This window comes from Plectropomus leopardus, chromosome 7 (genome assembly GCF_008729295.1).
Source record: "Plectropomus leopardus isolate mb chromosome 7, YSFRI_Pleo_2.0, whole genome shotgun sequence".
NCBI classification, from domain to species: domain Eukaryota; kingdom Metazoa; phylum Chordata; class Actinopteri; order Perciformes; family Serranidae; genus Plectropomus; species Plectropomus leopardus.
In genome coordinates this window covers 27,971,988-27,992,776 of record NC_056469.1, presented here as the reverse complement: position 1 = coordinate 27,992,776, position 20,789 = coordinate 27,971,988, and the positions used below count along the sequence as shown (strand labels likewise).

Sequence of the window (20,789 nt, the reverse complement as noted above, 5' to 3'; positions counted from 1 at the left end):
GTTGGCTCTGCGGTGCGGCGCTGCAGAATGATACAGACCGGAGGGGTCGGCGTTAAGTCATGAACTTTAATAACTTCTTCACGTCCATCGGTTAAGGTGGGTCTAAATTTGCCTCTGCACTTACACTTTTCGACAGTTACGTCTTCTGTTGTAGCCTTCGTGTTTTACGTGAGCAGACATTAGCATCCAGTTTTAAGGTGGGTGTAACCCGGGACTCCACTAGCTACCATTAGCTTGAATTTGGGTGCTCTAACCCTGTTTGACAGACCTTTGCCGAGCTAACGTTAACATTATCTGTTAATGTCTTTATCGTGGGACAGTTTGGTGGCATAATTGAGCTCCGAAACTCGTCTTTTGTGTCGTGAGATCAGCTGAGGTTAGCTAGCATTTTTGGAGAGCTGCTTTGCTGCTAGCTAGGGGAAGCTAGTGATGTCAACAAACATGGCAACTTTCTTGCAGAGCTCCGAGCTTGGACAGGCCCTTCGTGGTCTGTCTGACTCATAGTACTGCTTTGGGGGATTTTTGGCTGCCCAGTTTATTCCAGGGCATTCTCACTTAAACGTTTAAGCAGCGTAGATTTGCAGCTGCTTAAACGAGCTGTCATTACCTGGGTTGCTGCATCTTTCTCCAGAGCCAGAGGAGCTGCAGATATACTTAGATGATATAATGAGAGGAGGTAACATGCAGACACGCAGCCTAGATCTAGTTCAGTGGGTCGTGACCAGACAGAACATTTCTCAAGATCCAAATGTCAGGGCTGAGATTCTTGCCAAAGCTAATTTTAGCCCCTGCTGACCTGTAGTTGGAGAGGAGGGCATTTGCAACTCAAACCACACAGACACAAATACATGCTCTGTCTCCAACTGCTGCATTTTTGCAAAAAGATCTATAATCTCTTGTGTTTGCGTGTAACATTTCACAAAGTCACTAAAACAGGTTTCATAAACCCACACTGAACAGGATGTTAGAGTGTGCATGCAAGATTAATACGTCAATCTGATTAATTTTCCAAGATGAATTTCCCTTTTCTTTAGAAATAGACTCAGTAGCAGTATATTAGGCACACCTAGCTTTAACTAATGTTGTTCATATATAAAATGCCCTGTCTTCTTTATTAATTATGATAAAACTGTAAGAGAGTTGTGTGGATTCAACTACATGGTCATTTTGGACGACGTTGATGTTGGCGCTGTTGAACTTCATTGCAGACAGGTGTTTTCCATTCAGCCTACCCTCACTGATATAAATGGGTTGGACAAAATAATAGAAACACGTTAGTATTATGCAACACTAGTAAGCAGAACCACAATGTTCATAAGTCTAAACCTCTTTGAAAAGGTTTAAACTAAAACTGAACCGCATAACCTTGGTGAAGGTAGAATTTATCGCAGGACTGTTGTATCAGATTGCACATGTTCACTACAAAATATTGTAACTGAGTGTGTATTTACTGGAGCTGGACCTATTTGGATATTTATTTGTTGTGTAGATGTTTGCTTTTCAACTTTGGGATTTGGATATTTGATTTCTGTTCTCACAGTGTTTTGTCAGGCATTGTCTCAGATTTGGAGCCTATTATTCAGAGAGCATTTATATATGTCTATAATTTATCCATGATAAGAAAAAGTGCATAGATAGGACGTTATTCAAGGTAAGCCCTCGGAATTACAAACATGCATAAAAACACATCAGACACAAAGCTGTTGCAGGGCATTGCTGTCCATTACAGCAAAAAATTGAGAAATGTCTGGCTGAGTAGTTTCTGAGTCATATTTCGCTCATCACCCCCCGGCCAAAGCTTCAGATATTCGCTGTAAATTGGAGTCCAAAAAATGGTATTCAGCCTCACATTTGTATAATGTTGGTCTGTATACTGTACGTAAATTGCTACAAAATGCGTGTTCACTTCAAAAGCCTTCCAAAATGCAGGAAACAAGTTATACTGGCTAAAACTGTTCAAATATTTTCTCCATTGCTGTCAGGAACATTCACAAAATGTTATAGCATGGATCTTTTTTTTTTCTTTTTTACTTTAGTCTTACATTTAGAGTTAGATGACCTGAAATAACATTAAGTTTATTCTACTGTTAGGCTCAATAACAAAATTGAGTGTTTCTGGCACTTCACCTTCTTTTAAGAGGCATGGAAAAGTAAAAGAAGTTGAAAAATTTCAAAACTCCAGCAACACTAGTGGTAAGACTGGGTGATATGGAGAACAACAAAGTTACTGAATAAAACACAAAGCAATAAAACAAGCTAAAAAATAAAAGCAGAATATACATAAAAGAGTAAAACAAGCGATAATGAAAGCAGATAAAAAAAAAAAAAAAATTAGAAATTAAGTGGGTGATGAGATGTAAAAAATGAGACTCCAAAGTCGCTTTGCCCTCGCTGCAAAGGCTCTGTCACCTTTGTGAATCAGTCCAGACCTTGGAACTCAGGTTGCAAGAAGGAACATGAGGCAATAACAGATCTGTTATATAACTTGTAGTAAGGCCTCTCAGGGCTTTGTAAGTAATCAGTAAAATCTTAAAATCAATTCTAAAAGCAACAGGTAACCAGCGTCGGGGAGCCAGGATCAGTGTGATGTGTTCATGTCTACTTCTTCACAATATTTTTGACCACATACCTAGATACTGTTATCATAATGGGTCTGTGTGTTTGTCTATTGCTGCTTTCATAAAATATTTACACAATGAGATTTTTGATAAATAATCAGCGGTAATGTTGATATAATGAATAAGTGGGTGAAGGCAAATAATAGAACAGCTAGAATAGTTTGGTAAGTTCAGAAAATTACATCAGTTAGCTAATAAAATCTGGAAAAGACAATATATACAATATCACAATATCAAAAATCTAAGGTGATATGTTGTCTGATGTCATGATGCTGATAAAATAGAGATAAATTGCCCAGTCCGAACTTATAATGTATATATAGAACATTTATTGCAAGAGCAATACACTCTAGAGATGACAAGGCTAAATAACTATCAAGCAGAAAAATGTGTTTAGTTTACAGGACTTATAGTTCCTGCAGTTTTCTCCAGTACAACAGACAGTTAATCAATAACCTGTTCCAAAGAGATCTGATTTCACGTGAATTGCTCACGGGCATAATATGTGAAAAATCAAAATACTAAAGATTAGACTGTTAAAAAAAAAAAGGAAGTTGACATTCAAATATTTAATTTCGGTTAGTTGCTGATGTTATTTAGACACTAAATCCTCACTTGCATTTGGTGTTTTGGTGTACTGCGAGTGTCAGCTGGTAACCACACAGTCTCTTTGTGTTTCACAATGTTTGCTTAATGGTGCGTGGTCGGACCACTCTGTTCTCTGTATATAAACGCCTCTCATTAAAAGAACATCCAGTTGTAGCTTTCTGGGCTCTCTGTGTGCCTCCTCAATACGTTTGAATACATCTGTGGTATGCTGTTTGTGTCTGTGCCTGCAGCGCACCTTCAGCCATGCCTGTGACGTCTCAGCTGCTCAGGGGTTTGCCCCGTTCCAAGGTCCTGGCCTCCAGTCTGTTACCATGCCAACAACACCAGTCCCATTTAGGACCCATCACTCACCGACCTGCCTCGAGACGGCCCTCTCACGTATGGCAGAGCCACCAGCACTTAAGAAGTTACCGGGCAACCTCAGCGCTCCACAGTTACATCCTCACACCCCCGCAGGTCAACTCGATTCTGAAAGCCAACGAGTACAGCTTCAAGGTGAGTGGGATCGTTCATGCAAACTATCACTGCGAATATGATTATTTTAAGTTTGCTTCTGTTGATGATTAATCAATCTGTTGTTTGGTCTATAAAATGTCAGAAAATGGTAAAATAGGTCCAAGATTACATCCTCAAGTGTCTTGATTTGTCTACAACCCAAAGATGTTCAGTTAAACAAATTTACAAAGCTGGAATCAGAGAGTTTTTACTTTTTCCCTTAAAATAATATTGAGTATCAAACTTTGGCGATTCATTTAGTAGTTGAGAGCTTATTGAATAATTATTGCAACTCTAATACAAACAGAAAACACATCTGAGCATCTCCACATTTAATTTTTTATCTCGACATTTTAAACATTGTGGTTTCAGGTGCCAGAGTTCGATGGGAAGAACGTGTCTTCGGTGATGGGTTTTGAGAGTAACCAGCTGCCGGCCAACGCTCCAATAGAAGACCGTCGAAGTGCAGCCACGTGCCTGCAGACGCGAGGAATGCTGCTGGGTGTGTTTGATGGTCATGCAGGCTGTGCCTGTGCTCAGGTAAAGTTGAGTTTGTTTTCTGCTTATCATGATAACCCAGTTTTAAATGTGCTGTTCACGCTGTTTCTTTATGCAAATATCTTAATACGTAAAGTAACTAAAGCAGACATATATTGTGAAGAAAAAAATGCAACATTTCCCTCTAGTAAAAGTGTAAATTGGCATGAAAAGGACATACTTAAATAAAGTACATGTACCTCAAATTTGTACTAAAGTACTGAGTAAATGTACTTAGTTACATTGCACCATGTAAATCAATCACTATTTAGACAGGATTAGTATTAGCGGGGCAAAGGTCATCTGTGATCCTGATTCTGTCTAAATATTTCATATCTGTTATTTGTCAAGTAAAAATTCTATTTCAAATGAACGTCGTTGTATTTAGTTTTTCTTATTGTCTATGTGACTCTTTCTGGGTGAAGAAAGAGCAAACTCAAATCCATCAGAAGAGAGAGATCTGGAGATGATGAAATGGATGACACATGACAGTGCGTGTCAGATCTGATTGTTTGTTTAACCCACATTTAAAATAGGAAAAAAGGAGGTTAACACTTTACATCATAGCTAGCATGGCTGTGTAGTGTTTCAAATGACTGCGTGCCCCATATCTGGGATTTAATGTCCATAAATTTGAGTAAAATACAGATTTTGCTCCTCCTGTACAAATATGCAGCACAAATGCAGACACGGGGGGGTAATTTAAAAATCACGAGGTCCCCTGGTAATACAACAACCATGGGAATACAGCTTAGTCGGCAAACATTACAGTTTTGTAATGTGTATGCTTAGAAGAGCCTGAGGCAGGAACACATTAAATTTGTAAACACGATAAACCGGCTGGTTGCAGGATCAGATGTATTTACTCTTCTACAAGTTTTCCAATATAATTTTACACACGTTTAGTTATTAAACCTTGTCCAGTATTACAGTTTTAAGAGCAATTAATTCTTTAAAAAATGGAGATGCGAGAGTGACACATTTCACATTCACTTATGACAAGATAACCTTATTTGTATTATCATTTCTACATACTCTGGCATTAATTATCCGACACCTCTCTCTGCCAGGCGCTGAGTGAAAGGTTGTTTTACTACATAGCTGTGTCTCTGCTTCCCCACAACACACTGTGTGAGCTGGAGGCCGCGGTGGAGTCCGGCAGAGCCCTCAGTCCCATCCTGCAGTGGCACAAACACCCCAACGACTACTTCAGCAGGGAGGCTCAGACGCTCTACTTCAACAGCCTCCGAACATACTGGCAGGAGTTAATAGATCTGACCAGGTGAGGACTGGGAACCACAGCAGAGGATTCACAAAGAAGTCACAACAGAACTGTGGCAAATATGCATGTTATGCACTTGAAAATAAAAACAGGACACTGTTGAAAAAGCTTATATATTACTGTCAAGTTTCTTGGCTTCTGCTAACGTTTCAAACAGGACATCCTTATTTCATCTTGACCTTGTAGCAACACGCCCGCACCAGCACTGGCCCGTATGTTGTTTTGCCAATAGTGCTGTTGCTGGTATCTGCTCTTGGCCTGCAGCTTTCTCTCTGTCTGCTTCACACATACTGCTCTCTCTCTGTTTTCAGCCCTGACGAAGTTCCAGACACCCGCGAGGCGCTGATGAATGCCTTCAAGAGGCTGGACAATGACATTTCCTTGGAGGCTCAGGTAGGAATAATTTACTGTTTTAAGTGAAAAAACTTCTAGAAGTTTCTAGAAGTGTTTTTAATACAGTAAGTTACTAAACAGTTTAAAAAAACATTTATGTCTATGTTATTTTGTTTTTTCCCCTCATATTCACACATTCAGTACATTGTTTTACACTCTTTTTTTGAAAAGTTTCTGGAGAAAACGTGAAAAAATGTTTTTTTGTAATATTGTTATCTTCTCTGAATTTGGACTGTGTTACACCCTGATGTTTTTTCCAACTAATACCTCCTAGTTATAGTCATCTGCAGTGTCTTTTTTTAAAAGAAAATATTAGGCGAACATGAAAAATCATTTTGTTTTGGTGTGTTTAAGTTAAAATAACTAAACATCTACAGTGATTCAGGCAGTTGAGGATAACCTAAAGAGTGTAAGCTCTCAGTTAAGCCCATGCATGTACATGTACTAAAAACTGGAACAAGAACAGCTGTCAATTTACTGTTGGTAAGCTTTGGATAGGTGTTCTAGGTGAATTTTACCTCAGAAGTTTTACGATGGTCTCAACGAAAATCCACATTTGTAAATCGACTATTTTCGGGTAGCACGTGATCGCCTGTTATTCATTCATTTTTTTAAAAATCTCCATACCCCTAGAAGATTCCCACCTTTGTCACCTTTTTCACCACTGAAGATTATGCACCCTGGTAAGGGGAGTTGCATAAAACGTATTTTTTTTCGCTAAACGTCTTACATGTCAAACAAAACTCGGCATTTGCACATGGTCACTTAGTCACTGTTGGAAGGTCACATAACCCACTTTGGTGGTGGACCCTCCGTATGAATGCAGAAACAGAGTTGAAGTAGGTAGTGCGAGGGTATGAGGGGGTAGTTTGGAAGAGGAGCCAGGTAATTGATATTCATGTCTGAGTCAAGTTGCGAGTCATTAAATTTGTTCTGAGTGCAGGACTTGAGTGCTGTCTCACGCACTAAGATGCATATTGAATATCACATTTGCCCCGTGGCAGCTGCAAAAAATACAGCTAGCATCCAAATTTAAACTTTTACGAAATAGAGGTCGGGTGACACTGCCTCTTCATGTAATGTAAACCATGCACCGCATCCTGTCTGCAGGCTCACTGTGTTTTTCTGCAGGTTGGAGATCCAAATGCTTTCCTGCACTACTGGGTTCTGAGAGTTGCCTTTTCTGGAGCGACGGCCTGCGTTGCTCACATCGATGGATCAGACCTGTAAGGAGGAAACATACACGCACACGCGTTCCTGCCAGTGTGACAATGATATGTCTCAGCCTTGCTTCTCCTCTCTGTTCCTGAAGGTACATAGCCAATGCAGGAGACGCGCGGGCGGTGTTGGGAGTGCAGGAGGAAGATGGTTCATTCAGCTGTCTCACACTCTCTAACGACCACAGCGCCCAGAATGAGGATGAGGTGGCTCGGATACGAAGTGAACACCCTCCGTCAGAGAGAAAGACAGTTATACGACAGGTAAAACACCTACAAATTTACTCAGTGTGGTAATTGTTGCAGCATTAATTTAAAACCTCTTCCTCTTTATCTGTCTTTTTCTTCGTCAGGACCGGTTGCTCGGCCTCCTCATGCCGTTTCGTGCGTTTGGGGATGTGAAGTTCAAGTGGAGTATTGAACTGCAGAAGTGTGTGTTGGAGTCTGGACCCGATCAGCTCCATGAAAACGAGCACACCAAGTTCATCCCTCCAAACTACCACACACCCCCCTACCTGACCGCCGAGCCAGAGATCACGTACCACAAACTGCGGCCACAGGATCGCTTCATGGTGAGAGTGTTTGTATTTGTGTCCAAAATACAGTGATGCTCAACATCCTCTCCAAAAGGAGGTTTTTAGTCAGAATCAGAATAAAGTTTTGTTTGAACTTTTCCCACAAATTACCACAAAGTAGAAGCTGCAATATCAACTTCCAGCAGCCTGTGCAGCTGCATGGACGGCCAGAGGTCAACGGCAAGGAAGCTTCTACTGGATCTGGCCTCTTACTTTTAGATGTGAAACATTAAAGGCACAGTTCACCCAAAATCAAAAACACATATTTTACTCTTCCCTGTAGTGCTATTTATCAGTTTAGATTGTTTTGGTGTTAGTTGCCAAGATGTCTGTCTTCTCTCCAATATAACGGAAAATCCTTAAATTACTGCTTTGTTTTCCAGGTGGTAGTTGCCTGATTTTATGACTGCCTTTATGTGGCTGTTGAAATTTAGGTCAGACTCCATAAATACACCAAGATTTCTGGCTTGATTTTTTAGGTTTTAAATTCATGCATTCAAAGTGAGCACAGACTTTTCATCGTTCTTGTTTGGGGCCAGATATAAAAATTTCATTTTTTTTCTGTGCTTGGCTGTAGAAAATTCTGGCACATCCATTTATTGATTTGTTCAATGCATTTATTCAGTAAAACAGAAAGGTCTTTCTTTTGAGCAGTTATCAAGCCTTTTATAATCATGGCTGCATGTTTTATTGCTGACTTTTTTATTTTTCATGTCGGCTTGAAGTAAGAGCTCTATGACATTTGCAGACAAAGGCTGAGTTTGTGAAGAAGGAATTTTTTCGAAGTTTCCAGTGACGGTATTTTTCATTTTTGATTTGAAGTGTTTTGTAATGAAGTTCATTTACTGATGTCACCATCAGCATGACAGCATGTGATTGACTTATTTTATGTGTTGGAATCTGTCTTTCCCTGCAGGTGATTGGCTCTGATGGCCTCTGGGAGACCCTCCACAGACAGGAAGTAGTTCGTATTGTGGGGGAGTATTTAACAGGGGTGCACCAGCGTCAGCCCCTGAAAGTCGGAGGCTACAAAGTCACTCTGGGACAGATGCAGGGGCTGCTCGAAGAGCGAAAGGCTCGCGTGTCCTCTGCTTTTGAGGATCAGAATGCGGCGACCCATTTGATGCGCCACGCGGTGGGCAATAATGAATTTGGCACAGTCGACCACGAGAGGCTGTCAAAAATGTTGTCGCTGCCCGAGGAACTGGCTCGCATGTACCGCGATGACATCACCATTATCATTTCTCAGTTCAACCCTCATGTGATCGGAGCACAGAGACAGGACGGGCAATCCTGAGCTGCAAAAAAGCCATCCACTGTTACACGGAAACCGTGTAACCTTCGATGTACGCACAAGCACCCTCTGTGGACAAAGAGGCCATATTAAAAAAAATATCTGTCCAGCAGTCGGAATGAGTCCTTTTAACTTTATGTGATGAATTTTGATGTTTGTATGCAGCGCTAGGGACGATCCAATTCCTCTTGAAGTCCCAAAGATCTTCGTTGGATCGGAGTCTCTTCTATAACATGCAGCCGATATCCGGTGGCAAGCTTTTCATACTCACTTCTCTGCGTGGCTGAAAAGGCGCTGTTACAAACTGATTTTTGTGCCAAAAGATTCAACCTTTTCGTCTGCTGAAAGACTCAGCGCCGGGGCTGAAATTAAAGAGATTCCAAAGAGCGTGAAGATTGGGACTTTACAAGTAAAGAGCCTGTGGTTGATGCGGCGCTGAGTCGACCTGCTCTCTCTGACCCCCTTTACAACTCGCACTAAAATGCATTTTGGATGATCGGATTGCAAATGGATAGTGTTTGCCAACAAGTACAGGTATAAATGCACCCAAAAAGCACTGAGGACGGATTTTGATCCGATCGGCCAAACCACCTCTGGTGGAGGTCGTCAGGAACGCAATGTAACAACGATGTTTCTCACAGCAGTAGAATTTTAAGTGTGGCGGTAGCTAAGGCCGGGGCGGCACCTGCAAATTTTTTTGAGATTTTTTTCGTGTGTGTGTCCCTTTTTTTTATCGTTTGGTGTCCCCCTTTTAAATCAGGTAAGCCTGTTTCATTGTTGTTGACGTTGCTGATGCCTTCTAAATTTTCCTGACTGACAGGATAACAAAGAAAACTAAAAATGAGCAAAGATATATATATTTTTTAATTTGTCTCATTATTACGCCAATATTGGCTATTAAATATGCAGACAATATCATGACATGCACCTTATATAATTTTAATTAAAAAAAAACATTTTAAATTCTTATAATAGTTATTGACAAGTGGGGGCGGGTCTTGTCGTTTGTTTATGCTATTGGATCTCAATGTGGACACTCACTGGAGTGAGTGAATATTAACACCAGGTGTAAACATAATCAGGCACACTTTAATGCCAGGTATAAAGGGGGTCTTTGATATGGACTCTAACATTTTAACACTCTTTCTCCGTTTGTCAGATTTTCATGTTTGCATCCCAGGCACAATCTTTCTCACTTTCGAGGCTGCTCCTGCATTTGTTACGACACAGGACTGTTGCATCTGTTTGTTTTTACACCTTTGTGGAAGTCATTTTATGAAAAACTCTTAGTACTGTCCAGACATACACGTTTTGTTCTGCATTTACACTTCATCCTGTGAGTATTTGATGTTTACTCCAGCACACTGAGTTTTAGGTGAAACAGTGACTATCAGGGTTAAGTGAGTAAAATGAAAGTTTGTAGTTCTGTTCCACGTTTTGTGGGTATAAAAGGGACGTGTTAAAAGTTTGTTTTGCCTCATGTTGTTTATTTCTGACAGGTTATTAGCAGTTTGAGTAAAAGTTTGTAAAAGTTTGTAATTTAATTACTCATGACAGTCATGGTAAAAGCAGAAGCAGTCCTGATACTCTCCAGTTTAACACTTACGATGGGTCGTGGCTGTGTGTTCAAGCGTATTTAAGCCCAAATGAATGAGCAGAATGTAAAAAGAAGCTGTTTGAATATGAAGGATTATTTATTCAGCTTTTGCAGTATGTTACACATCTTTATCTACAGTTTTATGTATAAATTGTAACTTAAGTGGGTATAAGTTTTGTATATGGAATGGTTTAATAAAACACTAAATACACATCATTTTTACAGTTGTAGTTTTTGTTGTTGTCATGTATTTTAGTTTATACAGGTGAGGTGGTGAACAAGCTGTCACATCCCTGAGAACAACAGGATGTTCTGCGGACCTACAACCACCTGGACGGTCAGTGCATCTCGGGCTGCAACTGTGACGTCGGCTGGTGAGTCAGTCGTACTACTAAGTGTTCAATATTACTGTTTGTCAAATGTGGAAATGTCAAATTTTGTCAAATTTTGTGTGGAAAAAAATTACTTATTGTAGCTAGTAGAGACCTGTCACAGAATACAAAGTGGAAATTAAGGTCAGAAGAAGCCAGAAACTTCATAATTTAACATGTCAAAAAAATAGTCAAAAGCCCATAGCAGTCAAAATGTCAAATTGTGTCAAATTTTGTGTGGAAAAAAATGATGATTTGCACAGCTGATTCTGTCTATCCACTAATACATCCATTTATACATCCATCCATGTTTTTTTAATTAGTGTTGTATTGCTACTTTAACTTCCTTTACCACTGACAGACAGTTGTTTGATCCATGAAGTTATTTTCGTGAAATAGTCAGATAACAGCCACTAGATGATGCTGCAGTATCAGAAAGTCTTAAACAGAGGTTGAACTTTTATGATAGAGCTCTGGAAAAATACTGTCAGTACTGGATATTTTCTGTAACAGCTGTATTTTATAACTTAACTGAATGAATCATTATACATTGTATGTTGTTATAAATGATGTATAAAATGTTCATATAGTAATTATAATAGCTAAATATTGAATATTAAAATACTGTTTCTTGGAAAGGCAAATTTATTTTATGCTTTCACTTTAACCACTTCTTCATCTTATTTTTTGGGATGTTGGCACACATTTGATCCCTTACTTACTGTTTTTTTTAATTTGTTAAGTTAAAGTTAAAACCAACACAGACAAAGTATCTCGGTTCTGATATCTTAATAATAGTAATCATGATGTGTATTATTTGTACTGACTATTGCGCTGTTTATTTTAGACAAATTCCTTGAATGGTCATTTTTTTTACATTGTATGCTATGATAGTATAGTATGGCGAAAAATGTTAAATTTTGACATGTCCGAAAAAATGGATGGAAACGACATATTATAGCTTGTAGAGTCGCGTCATGGCATACAATGTCAAAAAACAGGCCAAAAACTTCATAATTGAGCATGTGGGAAAAAATGGCCTAAAACTGCATAGTATAGTATGGTGAAAAATGTAAAATTTTGACATGTCAAAAAATGGCTGAAAACAACATATTATGCAAATGTTGGAAAAAACGGTAAAAAATGCCATAGTATGGTATGTCGAAAAATATCAAATTTTGACACATCATGAAAATGGCTGAAAATGACCTATTGTAGCTAGTAGAGACCCGTCACAGTATACAAAGTGGAAATTAATTTAGTATGTCAAAAACATGGCCTAAAAGGCAATAGTGTAGTATTTCGAAAAAAGTCAAATTTTGACTGCTCCAAAAGTGGCTAAAAACAGCATAGAATAGCTTGAAGAGGTGCGTATAAGTATAAAAAGAGGAAAAGTCCAAAGTCCAAAAAAGACAAAAACTTAAAAATTACTAAGCATAATTTAGCATTTCAAAAAAATGGCCAACAAGGCAATAGTATGTCATTTTTTTGACATTTTTACCATACTATAGCCTTACTTTTTGGGCCATTTTTTCAACATGCTATATCACAGTGTTTTTGGCCAGTTTTGCAGGTTTTAATTCTATGGCGTTTCTCATTGCGCTATTTTATGCTGTTTTGAGGTGTTTAAAGCACTTTTTAGGACATGTCATTTTTTGACATTTTTGCCATACTATAGCCTTGCTTTTTGGGTCATTTTTTGAACATGCTATATTATGGTGTTATGGGCGTTTTTTGTATGTTTTAATGCTATGGCGTTTCTCATCACTCTATTTTATGCTGTTTTGAGGTGTTTGAAGCACTTTTTAGGACATGTCATTTTTTCACATTTTTGCCATACTATAGCCTTGCTTTTTGGGTCATTTTTCAATATGCCATATTATGGTGTTTTGGGCGTTTTTTTGCAGGTTTTAATACTATGGCGTTTCTCAGCACGCTATTTTATGCTGTTTTTTGAGGTGTTTTTAGCTGTTTTGGAGACATGTCATTTTTTTCACATTTTTTTCCATACTATAGCCTTGCTTTTTGGGCCATTTTATAAACATGCTATATTATGGTGTTTTGGGCGTTTTTTGCAGGTTTTAATGCTATGGCATTTCTCAGCACGCTTTTTTATGCTGTTTTGAGGTGTTTTTTAAGCACTTTTTAGGACATGTCATTTTTTCACATTTTTGCCATACTATAGCCTTGCTTTTTGGGTCCATTTTATAAACATGCTATATTATGGTGTTTTTGGGTGTTTTTTGCAGGTTTTAATGCTATGGCGTTTCTCAGCACGCTATTTAATGCTGTTTTGAAGTGTTTAAAGCACTGTTTAGGACATGTCATTTTTTCACATTTTTGCCATACTATAGCCTTGCTTTTTGGGTCATTTTTTCAATATGCTATATTATGGTGTTTTGGGGTGTTTTTTTTCAGGTTTTAATGCTATGGCGTTTCTCAGCACGCTATTTTATGCTGTTTTGAGGTGTTTTTAGCTGTTTTGGGACATGTCATTTTTTTTCACATTTTTTTCCATACTATAGCCTTGCTTTTTGGGTCATTTTTTCCAACATGCTATATTATGGTGTTTTTGGGCGTTTTTTTTGCAGGTTTTAATGCTATGGCGTTTCTCAGCACGCTATTTTATGCTGCTTTGAGGTGTTTTTAGCTGTTTTTGGAGACATGCCATTTTTTCACATTTTTGCCATACTATAGCCTTGCTTTTTGGGCCATTTTATAAACATGCTATATTATGGTGTTTTGGGTTTTTTTGCAGGTTTTAATGCTATGGCGTTTCTCAGCACGCTATTTAATGCTGTTTTGAAGTGTTTAAAGCACTTTTTAGGACATGTCATTTTTTCACATTTTTGCCATACTATAGCCTTGCTTTTTGGGGCATTTTTTTCAACATGCTATATTATGGTGTTTTGGGGCATTTTTGCAGGTTTTAATGCTATGGCGTTTCTCAGCACGCTATTTTATGCTGTTTTGAAGTGTTTTTAGCTGTTTTGGAGACATGTCATTTTTTTCACATTTTTTTCCATACTATAGCCTTGCTTTTTGGGTCATTTTTTATAAACATGCTATATTATGGTGTTTTGGGTGTTTTTTGCAGGTTTTAATGCTATGGCGTTTCTCAGCACGCTATTTTATGCTGTTTTTAGGTGTTTTTAAAGCACTGTTTTGGACATGTCATTTTTTCACATTTTTGCCATACTATAGCCTTGCTTTTTGGGTCATTTTATAAACATGCTATATTATGGTGTTTTGGGCGTTTTTTGCAGGTTTTAATGCTATGGCGTTTCTCAGCACGCTATTTAATGCTGTTTTGAGGTGTTTTAAAGCACTTTTTAGGACATGTCATTTTTTCACATTTTTGCCATACTATAGCCTTGCTTTTTGGGTCATTTTTTCAAACATGCTATATTATGGTGTTTTGGGTGTTTTTTTTTTTGCACCTTTTAATGCTATGGCGTTTCTCAGCACGCTATTTTATGCTGTTTTGAGGTGTTTAAAGCACTTTTTAGGACATGTCATTTTTTGACATTTTTGCCATACTATAGCCTTGCTTTTTGGGTCATTTTTTTCAACATGCTATATTATGGTGTTTTGGGCCGTTTTTGCAGGTTTTAATGCTATGGCGTTTCTCAGCACTCTATTTTATGCTGCTTTGAAGTGTTTTTAGCTGTTTTGGAGACATGTCATTTTTTGACATTTTTGCCATACTATAGCCTTGCTTTTTGGGTCATTTTATAAACATGCTGTGTTATGGTGTTTTTGGGTGTTTTTTGCAGGTTTTATACGATGGCGTTTCTCAGCACGCTATTTTATGCTGTTTTTAGGTGTTTTTAGCTGTTTTGGGGACATGCCATTTTTTCACATTTTTGCCATACTATAGCCTTGCTTTTTGGGTCATTTTTTCCAACATGCTATATTATGGTGTTCTTGACCGTTTTTTGCAGGTTTTAATTGCTATGGCGTTTCTCAGCACGCTATTTTATGCTGTTTTGAGGTGTTTTTAGCTCTTTTGGAGACATGCCATTTTTTCACATTTTTGCCATACTATAGCCTTGCTTTTTGGCCATTTTATAAACATGCTATATTATGGTGTTTGGGTGTTTTTTGTATGTTTTAATGCTATGGTGTTTCTCATCATTCTATTTTATGCTGTTTTGAGGTGTTTTTAGCACTTTTTTAGGACATGTCATTTTTTTCACATTTTTGCCATACTATAGCCTTGCTTTTTGGGTCATTTTTTAAAATGCTATATTATGGTGTTATGGGCCATTTTTTGCAGGTTTTAATGCTATGGCGTTTCTCAGCACTCTATTTTATGCTGTTTTGAAGTGTTTTTAAGCTGTTTTGGAGGACATGTCATTTTTTGACATTTTTGCCATACTATAGCCTTGCTTTTTGGGTCATTTTTTTTGAACATGCTATATTATGGTGTTTTGGGTGTTTTTTGCAGGTTTTAATGCTATGGCGTTTCTCAGCACGCTATTTTATGCTGTTTTTGAGGTGTTTTTACTTTTTAGGACATGTCATTTTTTTTTCACATTTTTGCCATACTATAGCCTTGCTTTTTGGGTCATTTTTTAAACATGCTATATTATGGTGTTTGGGCCATTTTTGCAGGTTTTAATGCTATGGCGTTTCTCAGCACGCTATTTTATGCTGTTTTGAGTGTTTTAAAGCACTTTTTAGGACATGTCATTTTTTGACATTTTTGCCATACTATAGCCTTGCTTTTTGGGCATTTTTTAAACATGCTATATTATGGTGTTTTTGGGTTTTTTTGCAGGTTTTAATGCTATGGCGTTTCTCAGCACGCTATTTTATGCTGTTTTGAGGTGTTTTTAAGCACTGTTTTTAGGACATGTCATTTTTTGACATTTTTGCCATACTATAGCCTTGCTTTTTGGGGCATTTTTTCAACATGCTATATTATGGTGTTTTGGGTGTTTTTTGCATGTTTAATGCTATGGCGTTTCTCAGCACGCTATTTTATGCTGTTTTTTTGAGTGTTTTTTAGCTTTTTTAGGACATGTCATTTTTTCACATTTTTGCCATACTATAGCCTTGCTTTTTGGGTCATTTTTTTTTCAACATGCTATATTATGGTGTTTTGGGCGTTTTTTTTGCACGTTTTAATGCTATGGCGTTTCTCAGCACGCTATTTTATGCTGTTTTGAGGTGTTTTTAAAGCACATTTTAGGACATGTCATTTTTTTTTTGACATTTTTGCCATACTATAGCCTTGCTTTTTGGGCATTTTTTAAACATGCTATATTATGGTGTTTTGGGTGTTTTTTGCAGGTTTTAATGCTATGGCGTTTCTCAGCACGCTATTTTATGCTGTTTTGAGTGTTTTTAGCACTTTTTAGGACATGTCATTTTTTGACATTTTTGCCATACTATAGCCTTGCTTTTTGGGTCATTTTTTCAATATGCTATATTATGGTGTTTTGGGCGTTTTTTTGCACGGTTTAATGCTATGGCGTTTCTCAGCACGCTATTTTAATGCTGTTTTGAGGTGTTTTAAAGCACATTTTAGGACATGTCATTTTTTGACATTTTTGCCATACTATAGCCTTGCTTTTTGGGCCATTTTATAAACATGCTATATTATGGTGTTTTGGGCGTTTTTTGCAGGTTTTAATGCTATGGCGTTTCTCAGCACGCTATTTTATGCTGTTTTGAAGTGTTTAAAGCACTGTTTAGGACATGTCATTTTTTCACATTTTTGCCATACTATAGCCTTGCTTTTTGGGCCATTTTTCAACATGCTATATTATGGTGTTTTTGGCGTTTTTTTGCAGGTTTTAATGCTATGGCGTTTCTCAGCACGCTATTTTATGCTGTTTTGAGGTGTTTTTAGCTGTTTTGGAGACATGTCATTTTTTTGACATTTTTGCCATACTATAGCCTTGCTTTTTGGGGCATTTTTTTCAACATGCTATATTATGGTGTTTTGGGTATTTTTTGCAGGTTTTAATGCTATGGCGTTTCTCAGCACGCTATTTTATGCTGTTTTGAGGTGTTTTAAAGCACTGTTTAGGACATGTCATTTTTTCACATTTTTGCCATACTATAGCCTTGCTTTTTGGGCATTTTTTGAACATGCTATATTATGGTGTTTTGGGGCGTTTTTTTGCAGGTTTTAATGCTATGGCGTTTCTCAGCACGCTATTTTATGCTGTTTTGAGGTGTTTGAAGCACTTTTTAGGACATGTCATTTTTTTTTGACATTTTTGCCATACTATAGCCTTGCTTTTTGGGTCATTTTTTCAACATGCTATATTATGGTGGTTTTGGGCCATTTTTTGCACGGTTTTAATGCTATGGCGTTTCTCAGCACGCTATTTTATGCTGTTTTGAGGTGTTTTTAAGCACATTTTTTGGACATGTCATTTTTTCACATTTTTGCCATACTATAGCCTTGCTTTTTGGGGCATTTTTTGAACATGCTATATTATGGTGTTATGGGGCCATTTTTGCAGGTTTTAATGCTATGGCGTTTCTCAGCACGCTATTTTATGCTGTTTTGAGGTGTTTTTAAGCACTGTTTTTGGACATGTCATTTTTTGACATTTTTGCCATACTATAGCCTTGCTTTTTGGGCATTTTTTCAACATGCTATATTATGGTGTTTTGGGCCATTTTTTGCAGGTTTTAATGCTATGGCGTTTCTCAGCACGCTATTTTATGCTGTTTTGAGGTGTTTTTAAAGCACTGTTTTGGGACATGTCATTTTTTCACATTTTTGCCATACTATAGCCTTGCTTTTTTGGGCATTTTTTTTGAACATGCTATATTATGGTGTTTTGGGGCATTTTTTTTGCAGGTTTTAATGCTATGGCGTTTCTCAGCACGCTATTTTATGCTGTTTTGAGGTGTTTTTAAAGCACTTTTTAGGACATGTCATTTTTTCACATTTTTGCCATACTATAGCCTTGCTTTTTGGGCCATTTTTTTGAACATGCTATATTATGGTGTTTTGGGTGTTTTTTTGCAGGTTTTAATGCTATGGCGTTTCTCAGCACGCTATTTTATGCTGTTTTGAGGTGTTTTAAAGCACTTTTTAGGACATGTCATTTTTTCACATTTTTGCCATACTATAGCCTTGCTTTTTGGGCTGGGGCATTCTTTCAACATGCTATATTAGGGTGTTTTGGGCGTTTTTTGCAGGTTTTAATACTATGGCGTTTCTCAGCACACTATTTCATGCTGTTTTGAGGTGTTTAAAGCCGTTTTTGGGACACGTCATTTTTTGACATTTTTGCCATACTATAGCCTTGCTTTTTGGGCCATTTTATAAACATGCTATATTATGGTGTTTTGGGCGTTTTTTGCAGGTTTTAATGCTATGGCGTTTCTCAGCACGCTATTTAATGCTGTTTTGAGGTGTTTAAAGCACTTTTTAGGACATGTCATTTTTTCACATTTTTGCCATACTATAGCCTTGCTTTTTGGGTCATTTCATAAACATGCTATGTTAAGGTGTTTTGGGTGTTTTTTGCAGGTTTTAATGCTATGGCGTTTCTCAGCTTGCTATTTAATGCTGTTTTGAGGTGTTTGAAGCACTTTTTAGGACATGTCATTTTTTCACATTTTTGCCATACTATAGCCTTGCTTTTTGGGCCATTTTATAAACATGCTATATTATGGTGTTATGGGCATTTTTTGCAGGTTTTAATGCTATGGCGTTTCTCAGCACACTATTTCATGCTGTTTTGAGGTGTTTAAAGCCGTTTTTGGGACACGTCATTTTTTGACATTTTTGCCATACTATAGCCTTGCTTTTTGGGTCATTTTTTGGCATGCTATAATATGGTGCTTTTGGCCATTTTATCAGGTTTTAATGCTATGGCGTTTCTCAGCACGCTATTTTATGCTGTTTTGAAGTGTTTTCAGATGGTTTTGGGGTCAAAAGTCAAATTTTGACTGCTACCAAAAATTGTTGAAAATGACATATAATAGCTTGTAGAGGCGCATCATAATATACATTGTGGGAATAAAGGCCAAAAAGGACAAACAAATCATAATTTAGCATGTCAAAAAAAAAAATCTCCAAAAAGGCAATAGTATAGTATGTCAAAAAAAAGTCAAATTTTGACTTCTCCAAAAAACTGCTGAAAACGACATAGGATAGCTTGTAGAGACGTGTAATAGTATTCAAAGTGGGAATAAAGGCCAAAAAAGGCAAAAAATCTCATAATTTAGCATTTTTAAAAAATCACCAAAAAGGCAATAGTGTAGTATGTCGGAAAAAGTCAAATTTTGACTTCTCCAAAACTGCCGAAAACAATATAGTATACCTATAGTATACCTTGTAGAGATGCATAATAGTATTCAAAGTTGCAATAAAGGCTAAAAAAAGGCAAAAACACAAATAATTTAGCATGTTAAAAACATGGCCCAAACAGCAATAGTACAGTATGTCGAAAAACAGTAAATGTTGACTGCTCCAAAAGTTGCTGAAAACAGCATAGAATAGCTTTTAGAGACGTGTCATAGTAAACAAAGTGGGAATAAAGGGCCAAAAAAGGGGGAAAAAACCCCCTCATAATTTAGCATGTCAAAAAAATGGCGAAAAAGGCAATAGTATAGTCAGTCAGTCAGTCATTTTCTGTAACCACTTGCCCTTGTAAGGGCCGCGGGGGCAATAGTATAGTATGTCGAAAAAAGTTAAATTTTTACTTGTCCCAAAAATTGCTGAAAACGACATAGAATAGCTTGAAGACACGCATTACAGTATGCAAAGTGGGAATTAAGGCCAAAAAAGGCAAAAACTCTCATAATTTAGCATGGCCAAAAAATGGCCAAAAACGCAATAGTGTAGTTTATATAATATAATGTTATTGTGTGATTTTTGTTGGACGACATTACTATGATGTTTTTTACTATGATCTATTTTCACAATTCGGATAACAAAGTATAATATGACATTTTTTTATGATTTTCTACGACCAGCTATCATGTGATGTTTTTTTCATTATTTTTGATGACATATTAGACTGTGACTTTTATTTGAATGATTTAGACAACATATATATAATGATGCTTTTTTGTGATTTTGGACGACATACTACATTATGACTTTTTTTAGGCCAATTTGGACAACATATTATGGTGTTACATTGACATTTTTATGCCACATTTACCACCAAGTATTTCTATATTAGGATAAAATAGTTCCCCAGAACATCTGGGAGGGGGGGGGGGGACAGTGGGGACAAAAACAATTACATGTGACTGTGTGGTGATGGTGAGGACTGAAGTCATTCATCACACAGTTTACTCTCCCTGTCTTTCCTCCACCTCTTTCCTTCTGTTCTTCAACCTTTAAACTTCTCTAACCAGCTATCCAAGACTGTGTGTGTGGGTGTGTGTGTTGTTGTGGAAAGTGTTGCCGGGATACAGGTGTGGAGATGGTGCAGACATAAACACCGGAGAGGCTCCATGTTGAGTTTGTCATTACGAGGCTGCAGCACAGTCCACTCTGACACTGTTCTCTGTTTGGCTACAGCAGGCTGTTATATGACTCATCTCTCACACACACGCGCACACACACACAAATGTGGCACATGGATAGGAAGGTTTCCACGGCCACGGCTGCACATGTGGCACCCAGATTCAACTTGCCGTGTGTGTGAGAGTGTGATTTCGTTGTGTGTGTTGTGGCCTCTTTGTGCTTCCTGAAAGCCCGCAATCATGCCAATTCTTCCTTTCAGCACAGCTAACAGTCTGCAGCTTGTCTCACACTGTTAAAGAGATGACTCAGAGCATCGCTGTCTGCAGCAGCACCGTGGCCTCGAC

At 37.7% G+C, this 20,789-nt stretch overlaps 1 protein-coding gene across 2 annotated transcripts; it reads left to right on the top strand.

The window, feature by feature from the left end:
* On the top strand, window positions 1-10,819 carry pdp1 (pyruvate dehydrogenase phosphatase catalytic subunit 1). 2 transcript variants are annotated; one of them, XM_042490450.1, is made up of 9 exons: window positions 1-96; window positions 3,458-3,722; window positions 4,095-4,262; window positions 5,330-5,541; window positions 5,853-5,934; window positions 7,066-7,160; window positions 7,247-7,415; window positions 7,505-7,723; window positions 8,643-10,819. In XM_042490450.1, the coding sequence occupies exons 2-9, from the start codon at window positions 3,471-3,473 to the stop codon at window positions 9,021-9,023; spliced, it is 1,578 nt and encodes a 525-aa protein (XP_042346384.1). In that variant the 5' UTR covers window positions 1-96; window positions 3,458-3,470; the 3' UTR covers window positions 9,024-10,819. The 2 variants fall into 2 exon arrangements, with proteins under 2 accessions (XP_042346384.1, XP_042346385.1); XM_042490451.1 differs by lacking the exon at window positions 1-96 and having other exon boundaries at window positions 3,372-3,722.
* The last annotated feature ends 9,970 nt before the right edge of the window (window positions 10,820-20,789 follow it).

Coding starts and splice junctions, on each gene's coding strand:
- pdp1 (XM_042490450.1), top strand. CDS start 3,471: ATGCCTGTGACGTCTCAGCTGCTCAGGGGTTTGCCCCGTTCCAAGGTC. Junction 7,161..7,246: donor CACATCGATGGATCAGACCT/GTAAGGAGGAAA, acceptor CTGTTCCTGAAG/GTACATAGCCAATGCAGGAG. Junction 7,416..7,504: donor GAAAGACAGTTATACGACAG/GTAAAACACCTA, acceptor TTTCTTCGTCAG/GACCGGTTGCTCGGCCTCCT.